Genomic DNA, 17,690 nt, shown 5'->3' on the forward strand with positions numbered 1-17,690 from the left:
CTCAAAATGCTGTTTTGAATATACTGTAGAATGTGGTACAATAGTTTAACGAAATTCCAATTACAGTCTTGTACCTTGAATACTAAAAAAATTAAATTGACCCAGAATAGTACAGGGACTAGTACAGGGACTACTACAGTGGTATCAGAGCCACAAGACTTGCCATCTTGTGGGAAATAACAACATTTTTGCAGATCATTTTTACCCAAAATGATAGACAGGAATGAGTAGAAGACAACATAAATTCAACCACCTACAGACAGAACAAGTGGACTCTTCAATTCATATTGACATTGAAGACAGTTTTATAGTGGATGAGGAAATAACTTTTGGAACAGGTGAACAGGCTGATATTACACAACAGGTTGATCACTTGAGACAGGCTGGACCAGAAAACAACGTTCAAATGGAACGTAATGAAGATGAACAAGACAGGAAAGTTAAGGAAATGTTACAGGCAATTAGAGATGGATAGAACAACATTGCCAATGCACTTCAGCAATTAGTAGGTACTATACAATAGTTGGTTCCGGTTCATAGAAGAGATCTAAGCCATCACAGTGGAGGCAGTAGTATAGTCGGATCTCCCCGAGTAGCTAGAGCTCCCACCCATAACACTGACAAGCCTTCAATGCTGGATTTCAATGTTGAAGAAGAAGTTGTCCCACCAGTAGCTCCAAATTTATTACCAGAGAATGTTATGGCAACGCTTGATGAGTGGGATTTGTTTTCGGATCCGATCAAACAAAATCTAAACTTTGTTCAGTATTTAAATCAGAAATGGGAGACTGATAGGCAGCATCAAGATCGGAGATCGAGAGCACCTAACAGGGATCTAAAACATGTTATGAACAAACTAATTCTTCCAACCTTTGATGGCAACCGTCAAACATTTGCTGGAGCGTGGATTCACAAGTTGGATACCTACTTGATACTTAAGCCTATGGCTGAAGTGGAAGCCATCAAATTTGCGACTATGCACCTTGAGGGAGCTGCGCACGATTGGTGGCATCGTGGATTAGTCACCTAGAATTATGGCGTCATAACTTCATACGAGATTTTCAGCTCCAAGCTGATTACCCTCTTTGACAGGAAAGATGTTGAAGTTTATTACAGGGATTTGGCTCAGTTACATTAGAGTGGATCTTTGGATAAGTTCATTGATGAGTTTCAGCGTATATCAGTTATGGTGCTAGATATGTCAGAGTAGCGGAAGGTGATGTTATTTACAGAAGGTTTATAGGACAGGTTTAGGAGTTTGGTTAAGGTACTTAAACCAAACACCTTGGATGACGCGATCAAGATAGCTCATGATTTGGATTCACGTTCATTGATATTACAGCCTCCAAAGAAACCTTACAAGCGATCTACTTTGAACCAAGGAAACAAAAACCAACAGAAACCAAATCCTCCCAGATTGGATTTTGAAATGCGAAATGAACTCAAGAGGAAGAAATTGTGCTTTACTTGCAGGGAGCCTTGGACCCCCAATCACATATGCCTTGGTAAAGGCAAGATACATTATGTTGAGGTTTTCTCCGAGGATGAGGGGGAGCAACAGGAAGGTGAAGATGTTGAGGACAGCGAGGAAGAAGAAGTTGAAAAGCAACCTCTTAAAGATAAGAAGAAGAAAAATGTCACGGAACAACCTTTAGTTATAGCCACCCTCTCTAGTGCTCTGGCATGTCATCCTTTTAGAGTGAAGGGTGTAATTAAGGAACAACATATTGTTTGCCTCTTGGATATAGGAGCCTCTCATTTCATTAGTACACAGATGGTATCTAGAAGAGGTTTGCAGACAGTTGACATTCCCAAGTTTGAGGTGAAGGTAGCGGGCGATGAAGTGTTGAGGTTTACAGAGAAAGTAGCCAATCTTCAAATACAATTTTATGATTATCTTTTAGAGTCTGATTTCTACATTATTGATTTGGCTGGTTTGGAGAAGTTATTATCAGATTGACAACTTTCCTTTGAATTGAGAAGCTCAACTTGCTTTAAAATATACATTGAACTAAAATCTAAACGTGCTTTTTACGAGGAAGCAATAAATGTCATTAACATCTTACCCATGGCCATCCAAGTAGATGCGATAAAAACTAATTTTCAAATCAAGCGACGAAAGAAAATGTAGCTAAAATTGATTAGCAGTGAATATTTAAGAGAAAACCACAATAATCAACATTATACATTAGCATACCTGAGAATGAGAAACTTAAACTTATTATAATTTAAGAACCTTAATGTATAATTATAGTAGTCCAAAGTATATTAATGTATACAAACTATCCTCATTCTATTAATGTTTGTGTAAAAACTTAAAGACAATGATTATAATGTTATGAGATCTTTCATACATTTTCCATGCTTTCTTTTTTGGTTTGCCTGTATCAAAATAAAATCTCTTTAATACACACAAATTCTTTCAAAATAAGTATTCACCTCCTTATAGTGACCGTTACGATAATACAAATACTTTTGGAACAATTGGGAAGATTACTTTAAAAGACATCTACGTAATTTGGATTAATCTTCAAGTATAGGATTGTCACACATACAAATCATGTTGAGCAATTCCTCCAGTGCCATTTCAAGCTAAAAAATGTTGCTTTCATAGCGATAAAAGCTGGTCTTTAGTTCCCACAAAGCTGAAAAAGGGTTGGAGATAATGTCAAGTTGTTTGAGTTCTTGCTCTGTCAAACCAGGTCGCCATACTGGCTGAGGGTATTCATTCCATAAATCGACTTTTGCAGATAATCCCATTTTAAAAGCTGAATCAAATTCTAGGGGTGGCAAGAACAAGGCGTCTTAAACTAATAGATGATAGAGAATTCGTTTTAGAAATTAATTAGAATGTTTCTCCTTTACGAATTTAATTGTGACATCCTAGCAATGAGTCTCTTGGTGGCATGAGAATTAAATGCATGTATGCCACCTTTCCTCTCGAATGACACAATTTCATTCACACATTTAAATTTCCCTACTAGTAGCCATCAAATCTTCAAGGATCCATTTTGAAATAATTCTTGCACCATTCCTAATTTCCTAGACTACAAAACTAAAATGATGTATTAATGTTTTAATTGCAACAATGCTCGATGGGCGAGCGTGTAGCTACATGTGAAAATAGAAGAGAAATCTTCATATTGAGAAAATGGTGTAGCTTTTCTGATTTGAACTTTTTAAAAATGTTTAGGTAAGGTTCCTTCTTCTTGTTGAGTCTGTATTATGATTGATTTTTTGCATGTAACAGCCATTTACTAAGTGTTTTGGTTGTGTATGTTGATGAGGCACCCAAGCTATAGCCACCATTGATGTAGCGTGGGTATGGGCAATGCCCAAAAATAGTGTAAAAGATGTATTTTCTAGGGTTTGCCGCAAGATAAATTGTTAATAGAGTAATTTATAATGTTTTAATAATTAAATGACAAAATACTTGTATGGTACGTAGTAGCACACCTCAGCCATATCATCCAGATTGAACAGACAGTGGCTTGTCATAGAACTAAAAATGAGAGGGAAGTCAAGGTTTCACTCTCCACGGAAAGTGGGCTAATTCTTTTGAAATGAATGTATTGAGATGGCAACTTCAAAATCAAGGTTTAGTGGCTAAAAAAAGGATTGGATTTCAAATTCTTTATTTGAAGTGTTGAAAAGGAGCGGTGATCACCCATGTCCTTTAAATATATACTGGTGCTAGGATACACTGGAATTGCCTGAGTTGAAATCAGGATTTAGTGGCTAGAAAAGGATTGTAATTCAAATTCTTTATTTGTAGTGTTGAAAAGGAGCGGCGATCACTCATGTCCTTTAAATATACATTGCTGCAAGGATACACTAGAGTTGCCCTTGTGCTGATTTTGGTATTCTTTCTATTATACTGTTATCTACTTTTTTATTTTCTGGGACAGTAGCAAAACTATCAGACAAACAATTTTGTTTTCTCAGCTATTACATATGCAAGGTAAAGATTAAGGATAAGTGGATGCAAAAGGATGTTCAGTTCTATTTGGTTCGAAGGCCTAGATGCTTGCTTTTTTTTTTTATGGATTTTGCCGTCAATAATTATAGTTCACATGATGTAGCCTTACTGGAATGTAATTTGCCTTTGACATTGTTTGAATTAATGTGAGATGCATTTTTTGTAAAAACTTGAAATAATAGTATCTCAATTTAATACATGGACAGTAACATGCTATATTGTGGATTTGATATAGAATGACATTTTGAATCTAAAACTACCAGTTGAAGAATTACTCCTTCAAGGTACTGACCTTGTGAAAGCAGAAACTAAAATGATGAAAAGAAAATTGCGGATTGATATTGTCTATTGAATTAGGAAGTGCCTTCAAAATTGTAATCAATAATCAACTGTCAACCCTTTACAGATAAAACGTGTCAGATGTTTTATTACATATCATAAGAGAATAACTATGGGGGTACCAAAAAGAAGCATGCACGGAGTATAGGGTTGCTTTTATGTTTTCAATATGAAATACTTTACCTCTGTATGTTAATACATGTGTATATGGTTTGCCTCTGTATTAGGCAACCTGCGAAGCCCAAACATTATGCTTTGATATATAGAATTCAATAAGGAAGTACATATATTTAAACTAACGAAATCAAAATAGTATGTTTTTATTGTAAACAATAGCCAGATGCTAGAAGCCTAGAACCCTTCTTGAAAATGAGACTTTGCAATTGTCTATTGAAAGCTTGGGATTGTATCTACAGATATGTGAGAAGTATTTGCTTTCCCAGATAGCTTGGATGATGCTATTTAAAAAATTTAATAAGCCTGATTTATGTTTTCCATAGCCAGTTTTATTGTTTCGATTGAAAGGAATTGTGTACTTTGATGATTTGATGACTGCGGATGTAATAACATTGAATTGGTAAAGGATATCAGTTTATTTATTGTAATCTGCTTTGTGGTGTCAAATTCCTTCAGTTTGATTTAAGAGCTTTTGAGTTTTTCAAAATTGCAATGTCTGTCATGTGGTAACAACAGATTTTGAAAAACATTTAAGCAATGCTATTTGTGATAGTAAAATGAGCAATGTTTGGCCATTTGATATGGACAGTGAAAAGACTTGAATCAAAACTTGATGAAGTCAATTATGTTGAACTTCCGCCTGAACTATGTTTGGACTTGGGCATCCAAACCTCTGTGATTAGATCACTGTATTTTCTTCCCTCTGTAATTCATCGTCTGGGTTCCCTGATGCTTGCGAGCCAGTTGCGCAAAACAGTTAGAGAGGATTTGCCAAAATGCCCAATTGTACCTGCTGCGTTGGTAATTCTGATTACTATGTATATTAAAATGTTTTGCATGTTTTTTGTTTTGTTAGAGGTTAGATAGTTTTCTTTTTGTTTCATTACCATTTCCCACCTGCTGTGTTAGTAACATCTTGCTTTGTTGTTCTGGTAGATAATGGAAGCACTCACTACAGCTAGATGCTTAGAAAGCTTTTCCTATGAGCGATTGGAGTTACTGGGTGATTCATTTTTAAAATATGGCATTAGTCGTCATCTATTTCTGAAATATGAAAAGAAGCATGAAGGACAATTATCAGCACACAGATCCCGAGCTATTAGCAATGCTACCCTTCATCGTTTAGCAGTTTTTCGTGACTTACCGGTATTGAGATGTCTTATTTTCTTTAATAACCAAGTATAGTATATAGCTTTAATAAATAATTACTGTTCCACTGGTTTTCTTTTGGTTGTAGAGGGACAACTGGAAAAATATTTTGAACTTACTGCATCAGATTATTGTAGAAAAGATGTATGGTGCTATTATAGTTCACAAAGTGGAATACAAGAATTGACTAAGACTATGAATATTAAATGACAACGACCTCTTAGACAGGGTTTATAAATAATCAAAAGCATTCAACCAATCTAGTTCGTAACTAATTATTTAATTGTATGGAAATAAAGCATCCACTATTTAAACCAATGGAAAACTAAACTTCACAGAAGCTAATTGAAGAATAACATGGAAGTTTGTCCTTATGAAAGCAATCAGTGAGAGAACTCAGGTGCTGAATGAAACAGCGGTAAGTTTTCTATTGAAGTATGGCCAACTCTTTCTTGAGAACAACGTAGTTTCCAGTGTGGGGAGGTCAATGATAGTTGCTGAATTCCACAAGAGAACGTACATTCTAATTTCTCAGTTGATTACAAATCAATTTTTTAAAATTTTGATAAATATAATTTCCAGGTCAATTGTTATGCAGAGAATACAATTATAATAATTATCAATTACGAAGAGAAAATGTAAAACAAAGCCACAAAGCTGCCAAAATTACAGAAGTAATAAACTCTTGGCACACATAATGAAACATCTCAATAAAACAGTTATATAATATGCATAATAGTTTTGATTGAGTTAGTAATAGCAATACTAAATACTGAGTTAATAGAAACTCCATCAATATGCACACAATGCAAATCATTATACATTAAACTAATTGAGAAAGAAACTTGTTTATATTGTTTACGATGAATTTCATGAAAATGAATGAAATAAATTAGCATCACTTCTATTATAGCAACAATTGCTTGCATGATTTGGAAATGTTAAAACTAATTCTATGGATTTATTATAATCTGACACACATTGACTATCAGATCAATTTATTATTGAAATTATTTCTAATTTACAACTATCTGATAAAATCTCTCATATCTCATATGATGAGATAGGCATTTGAAAAAAAACGAACTCCTAGCCATTTATAGACAAAACTTCAAAAATAGTCAAAAACTATAAACAATGGAATCTGGGTAAAAGTAGCTTTCCTCTAGAATATATTTTGTCTCAAAATGATAGGGGTTGGTTAAAATAGGAAGGATTCCCTTATTTTGACAAACTTTCATAATGTTGACAAATCTTCTAGAACATTGAGATTTTTACATACTAAGTGTTGATCTTTTGTTGATTTCAGTTATTTCTGCTTCGAATCCAAAATTCCTTTTTTCCATGGATTGCAACATTTATTCCTTGGCAACTTTTGCAAATTTTTTGTTCAGGACACTGACCCTAGGAGATTTGAAATATAACAAGCGACTACATCTCGTGAGAATATAGGAATTCAAGAATATCTATTTTCAAGCAAAAGGAATATGCTATAGCAATATAGCTGAGATAACTATCTTTCAATTCCCCATGTAAATGAAAAGTCATTTTATATTCTAACTTGAAGGAAATTACAAAATATTGTGTGGTTTGCAAATGGCGACCTCCTCTTTTGCCTTAGTAGTGGTGGTCATAGGTAGTCCTAGTTGGTAGCAACTGTAGATGGCAATTTTGTAATAAATTAATTAAGTAGCGATTGGAAAAAGTCTTGTACCAAGAGTAGTTTCGGTTGGTATTAGTAACCAATATGAGCGTTATATATAGCACTCAGTTGGAATTGAAAGGGTATGGTAATACAACTGATCATTGGTATTGGTAATATAAATTCGTTTGGTGCACTCAATAAAGATATATTTTATCATTAATGTGTATTGTTCGATTTATTAGTATGAGTGTTGTGATAACACTGTAAACCGTACTTGGCATATCAATTCCGTACTTAGTATTAGAGTCTACCATATTTGTAGAAACATTTTTGGTGCCTTTGCGTAAGTACGATCCCGAGGTCTAAAGGGATAGGGGTGAGATGGAAATATAATGGGCTGAACCTTCGACTAGTAGATAGTAATAACTAATGGCGGCATTGAGGAGGAGGAAGTTATGAGGGAGCATCAACTGACACAAGATCTCGTGCATGTGTGGGACATAGCAATAGACGAGTACGGTTGGTGGGAGGTAGAGCACAAGGCTCTCCCCATCGATACAGTAAGAGATGAACTCATGGTGAACGAGGTTGTGTACGATCTCCTCAGGCGTCTTCCAAGATTCCTCACACGAAGGCTGGTCGAGTTGGAGGTACAAAGAGAATCCATCGAAAAGAATAAAGGAGGCAACAAGTACCGCAACGATTTTACCAAAGGACTCACAAATAGGAAGAACCTAAAGACACAAGCAACTGTAGGAGGAATCCCCAATGGAGGAGCTGAGAGGTACAAGCAATCATAGGAGGAATCCCCAATGGAGGAGCTGATAAACACAAGCAATCATAGGAGGAATCCCTAATGGAAGAGCTGAATGACACAAGGAGCCACTAAATGAACGTTTAGTTCAACAATTAATGTCCCTCCTTAATAAAGACGAGAGATGCCAGAAGGAAAAACTTGTGGAGGATAGTGAGGAGGCAGCAAGGCATTGCTTGTTGGCACACTAACAAGAGGAAAGGCCACACATATTGAAAATCTTGTCTAGGAATATCAACAAAATCATATCACCTGTAATTAACAAGGGGGAGTGTCAGATGCAAGTACCATCGGGAAGGAATCAATAATTGACACAACAAGACAAGGATATATGACTAGTTCAGGAACTGAAGTAGGAGAGATAGAGCATTCACACGACTCCCATAACACAAACGAGGGAATAAGCCTAGAAGGAGAAGTAACAACTTTGTTTGAGAGCACAGTGTAGAGAATAAGAGGATTAACTATCTCCGACAAGGTAATCATTGGGCAGATAGAGCTGGAGAACCCAAGTAGGAGGTAGTACCAATTCCCCCATATATTAGAACGTGACAGAGGAGGAGAAAACTCACAACACATTAATATGGAAACAAGTGAGCTTGGAAGGAAGGGAGAAGGGAACATCCAAGGATTAAACGACCCGAACAAGAATATGGGAGGGAGAATGACAAGTACACCAAACAAACAAAAACTTCTGAAATTCATAGGAGACCCAATGCGACATTGTAAGACATGTATAACTATCTAGGTGGCCTCAAGAAAAGATGTTGAGGACTATTGACAAACATCCTTTCTAGTTGCGTTGTAAGATATAGTAGTTGATTGGTACATGGCCGGCGACACAAAAATGATTAGGGGCAGATTTGAAAAATGTTTTAGAGGCAGAATTTAAAATGCTAAGGAATGATGAAGTGGTGGTAGAAACATATAACACACACCAAGGGAAGAATGAGAGTGTTCGGGTCTATAATAGGATATTTATGACACATTAAAAGGCCAACGAACGAATTAAACAAAAGATGATTAATAGAAGGCCCACACCACTCCACTTAAAGGAAGATGAATGTGGTGCCCCCATCCACAAGTAAAGATGCTTGTGATCGAGCCATGGACATTGAGAGCGAAGGTAAAACTATAAGGAACAAAAATAAACTAAATGATTAGAACAACAACGAGCAAAGTGAAGGAGAACAAAGGACAATCCAAGTTCTCCATAAAGACATGATGCAGATGATGAAGGAAATGGAAGGAGAAATAAATTAAAGAAGGCAAGGAATTTTGGTGTAAAGAATGTCAAAATTAAGGGCATACAAAGAACAATTGTCCAAAATATTCTTGTTGCGACATTTGTTAGGTTGTAGTACACATGCTTAGAGATTGTTCGTACAACATAAAGGTAAGAAGTGGGCAAGTACTTCTAACCACAAAACAATCCGCATTACTCACCACTCCAAGAATATGAACTCTGATGCCTCCTTAGGAGGCTATTAGAATTATAGACGACGAGGAAACAACAACAATAACAACACACCTTGAAGCCATATCTAGTATGACACAAGGGGCTGCGCCATAATACAATGCAAAAGATGCAATAAGTGAGGACACTTTGCGCTTGAATGCCAAAGCCAATAGAGTGTTGGGGATAAGTTATGTTGATGGAGTGGATTGGGGAATTATGAGGATGCTAAATGTCCCAAGGAAAAGGTGGTAAACATGCTAGAAGGAAGCCTGAAGAAGAAATAATGGTGGTGACAAGAATACTCAAATCTGGGGATTGAGAACGAAAGAGTGAAGGAGGGGCAGATGGCATTAGAGGAAGAGCAAAATTGCCAGATCGAAACAACAAATAGTCTGACATGATCAACTTCCGAAAAAATATATAGTAAAACAAACATTACAAGCCACTATTCCAGTAAGGGTGGCCGACTTATTGGATACAATACCTCACCTAAGGGTGGCAATTTTGGGGATAGAAGAAAACACCACTAGTCATGGAGGAAAAAGGTCATGAGAAGAAGAGGGCAATCAAAAAACACTACCAAACGAACAATTAACAATGGAACCAACATTATTCACGGTGGGAAAGGGAGGACTTTTGCCATTGTGGAGACCGATCTTGGGACACAAACTTACAAATACCGTTGTAGATGATAGATCATGCGTTAGTGTACTTCGTGAGGACACACGAAAAGCCCAAGGAAGACCCACGTTGTGGCCACAAGAGCAAAGGGAAGACAAAAGATGTCTTTGCTGCAAGCATTGCTTTCAAAGGGGTTGGAGGAACGAAATGCAACAATTGGTGGAAGTCGATAGATGATCAACATCCACTAAAGGCAATTTTGAAAAAACCAAAGGTGGACAAAGTTGTGTTCATGCACATTTTTGACCTAAAGAAATTTGAACCAATATGGAAAGCCTTTGTGCATGACTATGACAAGAAAGGTCACAAGTCCGTTATGAAACACATGCAACAAAATGTGAATTTCATATTCACCTAAAGATTTTACGAAGGTATTTGGACTACCCAAAAGAGGCAGCAAGCAACTAAACCACCAAAGATGATTGTGGAAGAAAGGAGATAGTTATTAAAGTTAGCATGCAAGGAAAATTTGACACAAAAACAACGAGAGGGTATTTGGAGTAGTAGCAGAAGAATAAAAAAGACCTTCACTAGGAATGGAGAATGGAAGTGTGCAATGAATTTGATAAAGAGTAAATCAACAGTGAGAAGTCAAACATCGGATATTGCTAACTCCATCCTTTTGCAAGTGAAAGTGCTATACGAGGGTAAGGTATACAATTGGGAACAATTACGGTCAGATAGAATAAAGGAATTTTTGCTATTAAAACACAAGACTTTTTAAATGGCACATCATGCTATATCCCTGTTTCTAGAGGCTCTATGCAAGTTGGATGCCCTCAAAATACTAGGAAAATTTTGTACCAACCAATAGAGTAGAGCTCTATAAACCTACCATATTCTACCGGTTGCATTTGGATGCCATGGTAGAGGAGAGTATAGAGCCACAAAGGAAAATAGCAAGATAGGACAAAAAAGAATATACATAGGAAACAAAAGAAAGTGTTTAGAAGCAGAAACATCATCAGAGGGGCAAGAGGGGCAAGAGGAGTATAGTTCTAAGGAGGAAGAATGTCGCACTTCTAGAACAGGGAGTTAAGAAATTTGTAAGGACACACAAATGGTTGAAGTCATAGAAGGACCAATATCGAAGATTGGAAATGTAGATTCCAGCATAGTAAGCACATAGCGAGAAAAACTGTGCACAAGGCAACCAATCATTTGTACGCATACAAACGGATATTAAGGATTCACAAGATCAAGCTGTATAGACAAAGGCCGTATGCGTGAACGTTGTATGAAGGAAGGGTGTACAAAGGAGTCATGTACAACATGGTAGCGTATAGACGAAAGAGTGTACCATACAGACCAAGCCTGTACATAGGGGAAAGACTTAGGCCTGGGGGAGGAAGTAGGCATAGAGGAACTGAATCGGGAAGACATGGGTCGTGAAGCAACCTTGCCAGATTGGGGAGCCAAGCATATTGATTTTGTACCCTCTAAGATCTCAGCAATGGTTCATCTTTAATAACTTAAAAATCAGCCATGTAAGAAGGGAAGGTAATGGGGTAACTGAGAAGTTATCAAAATAGGTGGAGAAGTTTCCTAATGTAGGAGGGAAAAATTGAATTCCTTTGATTGTTGTTCCATCCAATTGTAGGCTTGGATTTTTTGGTCCTTTGATATGTTCGTAGAGGATTTAGGTTTAATTGTCATTGATTGACGTGGAGGTGGGGTTGGTGGAAGTTTGCCAAGCAGTCATGGGACACCACCACCTTCGAAGGATTCTTTTAATGATTATGGAAGGCAATTAGAGGTAATAGTAATGATTAATATCCTTGTGAATGATGAAGCCAACAGAACTTGCTAAATACAAAATTAATTAAACACACATATAATCTTGTAAGGACAAAGAAATTGTGGCCACTCTGTATTGAGAAGCAAATTTCCATCTTTATAGTGGTTTTAGGTATAGTTTGAGGAGAGTGGTTTTGGGCAACAAAGAAATTATGGAAGCAAGCTTCAACCTACACATGCAATTAGACTAAAGGTATCTTTTGGACTAGTCAACAATCAAAGAATGCGAAGCAAATTTAGAAGATTAATGTGGACATTGTAGTTAAAAGTGATGTTAATTGCTAGGGGATTGGATATTGGCAAGAGGATAGAGGATGTTTGTTGGGTAACGATTTCTCTATTTCCCAGTGATTTAATTGGTGATATGGACTTGTTGTTGCAGTGGTCACATGGAAGTTATGGGTTCGATTGTAGTGCGTGCTTTGAGAATGAGGTTCAAGGAGCAAGGTTGGGGCATTTCCCTTTTGTGTGTTGGTCGAAGGGTGCAGATGAAGCTGGTTATAGGAAAATCATAGCCATTAATTGACATACTCTGAAGAGGGATATTCAAGCCTATCATGAAACAAGGATCCGGGCCTGACAAATTTCTCAAATGCATTTCCCAAAACACTGAAGAAATGGAGGTTGAAGAAGAATAGTTGATGTGTGATTTGTTTCCTTTGAGTTGCATGGGTAACAAATCTTGAATTTTGGTTGCGGAGAAAGGTTTATGGTTTTTGATAATATCTCAGTGTAGGTGTTGCCAGATTGAAGACTGTTTTTTCAGGGTCTTTGGTTATGATATGCTTGGATTGATGATAAATGATGAAGGTGTTTGAGGAAGCGAACGAGATTGGTTGATAGTATATAGTTTGTCTAAAGTTGAGGATTTTTTCTAAAGCATGAATGTGGGTTGTGAATGTGTGTTGAATAACTAAATGGTTTTGGATAGTGGTTTTGAAGTCTATTGTGGAGGTGACAACATTTAGTAAGGACATTGCTTTTTGTGAATTTCATAAATGGCGTTGTGATGTAAAATATCTATATATTATTGATCCAAAAAAAAGTTCATAGTTACTAACTTTAATGTTATATTTTGTATAAATCTTGTTGGCTTTGGGAGTTAATAGTTACTAACTTTACTAACTAATTAGTAGAATTTGGGAGTTAACTTGCAAATTAAAAATCCTAACACAAGGTCAGAATTGGACCATGCGCAAAGCTAGTCAAAGATACGGAGTTGAAACCAAGTGATTTGTGATGAAATAAGTTGAAGCATTAGAAAATCCTCGGTCTAGTTTCAATTTAATCTAAGAAAGTCGGGAAAGGTTATGTCAGGTAATATTGTTGAAGACTTGTTGAAACCTAAATTTCGGCCACGTCTAGAATTTTTAGAAACTGAAAAAATCTAGAATCTTTACTATAACTTCTGTGAAGTTGAAACTTGTCTCAAACATCCTGACAATATAGATAAATATAAGTTTAAGTCACCAAATTAAATGTTATAGTTTGTATAAAGCTTGTCGCCCTTTGAGTTGAAGGAGCTAACTAGTAAAATTTTGGTCTTAACTTGTCGATTAAAAGCCTTAACACTAGTTTAGAATCCGACCACGCTCTAGGATCCATGTGATGGAATGATTGTCATTGATGTCAAAAGATTTTATGACAATGAACAAAACTACTAGCTTCAGAATCATCAATGTCATAAGTGAATGAAAGATATTAATTAAACCGTTTAACATATACACAATTAGATGAAAGTCAACAATAGGATACCATGACAACTACATATGCCATACCATGTATTAGTATAAGCAATGACTTTGATATTTAAAGAAAGTGAAAGGTGCTGATGGGAATAGTATAGTTATTGCAAGGGTTGGTAAATATGGGGCATGATATTTTGAGGTTGTTAAAGTTTGATATAGACATCCAACACAGTGGAAAGTAAAAGCAGATACAAAGCATTGAATCACCAACATAAAAACCATATTTAGATTTACTTAGTTTCTTTTGAGGATTTATCTCATGTTTTCCATATAGCTTGGAGTTTAGATGCAAGGATGATAAAGCACAGTAAAGTTCGAACAAGCAGAACATTTCCATTTCTCTATACCATCATAGTCTGATATATACTGACAATCTGCATATATTGTTTCGAACGAATAATTGTAGGAAACAAACAGGGCATCAAATAAAATACTTAGTGGAGGTGAATGGATTCTATCACTCATCAATATTAAGCCAAAAACTATGAACTCCCTTAGCAACACCGACAACAAGAGAAGATAAATAACATACGACGACTCATACACAGGATTATGGTATGCATTAGAGAGATATTCTAGACTGCATATCCGCTGTGACTCAAAAGTTGATAAGAACAAGAGAAATTATATGGAATATTATGTATTGACGTAAATGGCAATGACAAAAATAATTTATTGCTGTGTTAATTATTTATGAGGGAAAATAATTATCAAAGACAAAGAATATTGTTGAAAGCATCACATGGGAGAAGACTTGCATGTTAAGACATTATTGATATTAAAACAATTCATATTTTCCCATCAACATCTGTGCATGGTTCAACTGACAGAATTGATACTATGTAGAGGATTATCACTGTCATTGTTAATAAAAATGAAGCCCTGATAAAAGATGGATGAAAGAACTATTCAAAAATTGTAAAACCCATGTGTGCCTGCTAGGAATTCAACGGGAGGGAAACATTTAACTATAAGAATTGAAAAATCAGTCTCCTTGAAGGTAATAATATACTTGCAACATTCAAATGAATATCACCAAAAAAAAAAAAACGACGACGGTGGAATAAAGTTGAGAAGCAACATTGAAAATAAGAAGCATTCATGTCACCAATAGAGTGCACATATGTAAAGAAACAAAAGCAGTGATAAGGAAATGATGAGAAACGAAGAGGATAGAATAACTTGACATACATATCATGGAGAAGAATATTGCAGACCTTGGTAAAAGTTTGTGCATGAAAGTGAATAAATTGAATCAGCTAACAAACTAGATATACACTTGTTTATGCACGATGAATCTGATATACTACGACAATAATTTGGATGTTATATGTGGCATCAAGGGTCTGTTTGGAATGAATGTTGAAGTCTAATGAAGACAAAGATGTGCTCTCGAGTATATGCAGATGCATAAGAATCAGACGTCGGGACAAAATCATTTCACATAAAGATAAATTATGGGTAAAGGAATTGAATCACAAATTACTATATAAATTTTAGTCGCCTTTTGTAAAGATTGGCATTTGAAGATTAAGGAGACGTACAAGGAAACCATTCAATAATCATCTATTTCAAAATATCAGGCTGCATATTTATAAAACCTTGCGACAATTATACTATTCCCATCGCTGCGTTTCACTTTCTTTAGATATCCAAGTCATTTCTTATACTAATACATGGTATGGCATATGTAGTTGGCATCATATCCTCTTGTTGACTTTCATCTAATTGTATATATGGTAAATAGTTCGATTGATATCTTCCATTCGCTTTTGCAATTGATGGTGCTGAAGCTAATAGTTTTGTTGGTGGTGATGAAATCTTTTGACATCAAAAACAATCATTCCATCAATCTCCACCTTTGTCATTGATGACAACCTCTCAAAAATATGGTATTGATTATGCAAGACTCCCCCTTAGTTCGTTACTCCCCCTTCTCCAATCCCTCCCCCTTTGTCATCAATGTCAAAAGGGACTCCAGGGCTAGAGTGATGCTCCCCCTGAATCCATGCATCTTATGAATCTTTTAGTGGATGGATGCGAGTGAAACAACTCCTAGTTTCTCCCTTAGATACTCAATGAATCCCTTTGCAAGAGGTTTTTTGATGATATCCACAATTTGCTCGTTTGTGTTGATGTATTCCAACTTGACTTGTTTCTCAAGTACTTGTTCCCTTAGAAAGTGGTATTTGATTGAAATATGCTTTGTTTTGGAGTGTATGACTTGGTTGTTTGTTATGCTGATCACACTTGTGTTGTACCAAAAGATGGGAAAAGGATGCTAAAATTCAACCTTCACTTCTCTTAAAGTTTTCTTTATCCACAACATTTGTGTACAACTTGCTACTGCTGCAACGTATTCAGCTTCTGTGGTAGATAAGGTTACTGATCCTTGGTTCTTACTTAACCATGATACAAGGCAGTTACCAAGGAATAATGCACCTTTGCTTGTATTTCTCTTGTCATCAATATTGCCTCCTAAATTTGCATCTGTATAAGTTGCTAGTAAAAAATCTTTTCCTCTTGGATACAATAAACCAAGATCCATAGTACATTTTAGGTACTTAAATATTCTTTTAATTGCTAGAACATGAGTTTCTTTTGACATTGGTTGAAATTGGCTCACCACTATAACAACTTGGAAGACATCAGGCCTTTTAGTTGTTAGATATAACAAAGCTCAATCACGGAGATCTATATTGGGATTGATTTACACGTGGCGATTCATTTTGTTTACTAAGCTTGCATCCAATAATCATAGGAGTGCTAACAGGAGTACAATCTTCTATTCCGAATTTGTTCATTATTTCTTTGATATATTTACCTTGAGAAACGAATATTCTTTTTTTGTATGTTATATTTGCAATACAAGAAAGAAAGAAAATTCTCCAAGCATGGACATTTCCAATTCTTGTTGCATGTTCATTGAATCTTTTGACATCAATGACAATCATTCCATCAATATTTTGCATTTGCACTTTCAACATTCTTGTGAAGCCTTTTGTTGTAACATTTATAAGCTTTACTTCTAGATGAATATCCAAGAAAGATTTCTTCATCCACTATAGCTTCAAATTTACTCAAGTCATCTTCATCCCCTCCTATATAGCATGTACTCAAGACTGATGTTGGTCTCCGTTTCCATAATTTGTAAGGTGCCTCATCATGATTTACTCTTATTTTTGAACAATTCAAAATGTAGACTGCTTATGTACTGCTTTTCTCCCCTTGACATTTCTTGAACCATCCTATTCTTTCTTTCAACCATTGCATTTTGTTGAGGAGTTTTAGGTTCTGAAAGTCGTCTTCTTATTCCATTCTTTTCTCAAGACATATCAAATTCATGTGATGTAAATTCTCGTTCTCTATCCGTTCCAAAACATTTTATTTTTGTACCCATTTCATTTTCAACTAGTTCTTTGAAGGCTTTGAACTTGTCAAGTGCTTATGTTTTTTGCTTTAGGAAGGTTACCCAAGTAATTCTAGAGTAGTCATTAATAAATAACATGAAAAATCTTTCTCTTTGACGACTTTTTGTCCTAGTTGGTCCACATAGATCTAGATGCACAAGTTAAATTGGTTTTGATGTAGAGTACTTCTTAGTTTAGAATGTGCTTCTTGTTTGGTTTACTAGTTGATATTATTTGCAAATGGTTTTTGAAGGTTTTGATAATTTTGGTATGTCCCTTACAGCTCCTTTATGACTAATTTTGACCATGTTGTCAAAAGTTTAAATGCTCCAATCTTTCTTGCCACAACCAATTTTCATCTTGTTGAGTCAGGAAATAAGTCTCATTTCTCATCCTTTGTAGAATGCATAAGTTAATTTTGTTCTATTTGGATTAGCTATCAATTTCCTGTCCTTAATTTCACACCCTTTATGATGAAATATTGCATTATGA

The 17,690-nt window shown here is 35.7% G+C and overlaps 1 protein-coding gene across 5 annotated transcripts in view; it reads left to right on the forward strand.

Annotated features, from left to right (window-relative positions):
* Positions 1–17,690, forward strand: part of LOC149558895 (endoribonuclease Dicer homolog 3b-like) — a 141,851-nt gene that overhangs the window by 81,331 nt on the left and 42,830 nt on the right. For all 5 annotated transcript variants that reach the window (XM_089832918.1, XM_089832917.1, XM_089832919.1 and 2 more), the window contains exons 19-20: positions 5,085–5,296; positions 5,432–5,641. In XM_089832918.1, coding sequence (XP_089689044.1) covers positions 5,085–5,296; positions 5,432–5,641 — 422 coding nt within the window. The remainder of the gene's footprint in view (positions 1–5,084; positions 5,297–5,431; positions 5,642–17,690) is intronic.

The sequence above is a fragment of the Cupressus sempervirens genome, chromosome 5 (genome assembly GCF_028749045.1).
Source record: "Cupressus sempervirens isolate cs-2001-9-10 chromosome 5, ASM2874904v1, whole genome shotgun sequence".
Classification (NCBI taxonomy): domain Eukaryota; kingdom Viridiplantae; phylum Streptophyta; class Pinopsida; order Cupressales; family Cupressaceae; genus Cupressus; species Cupressus sempervirens.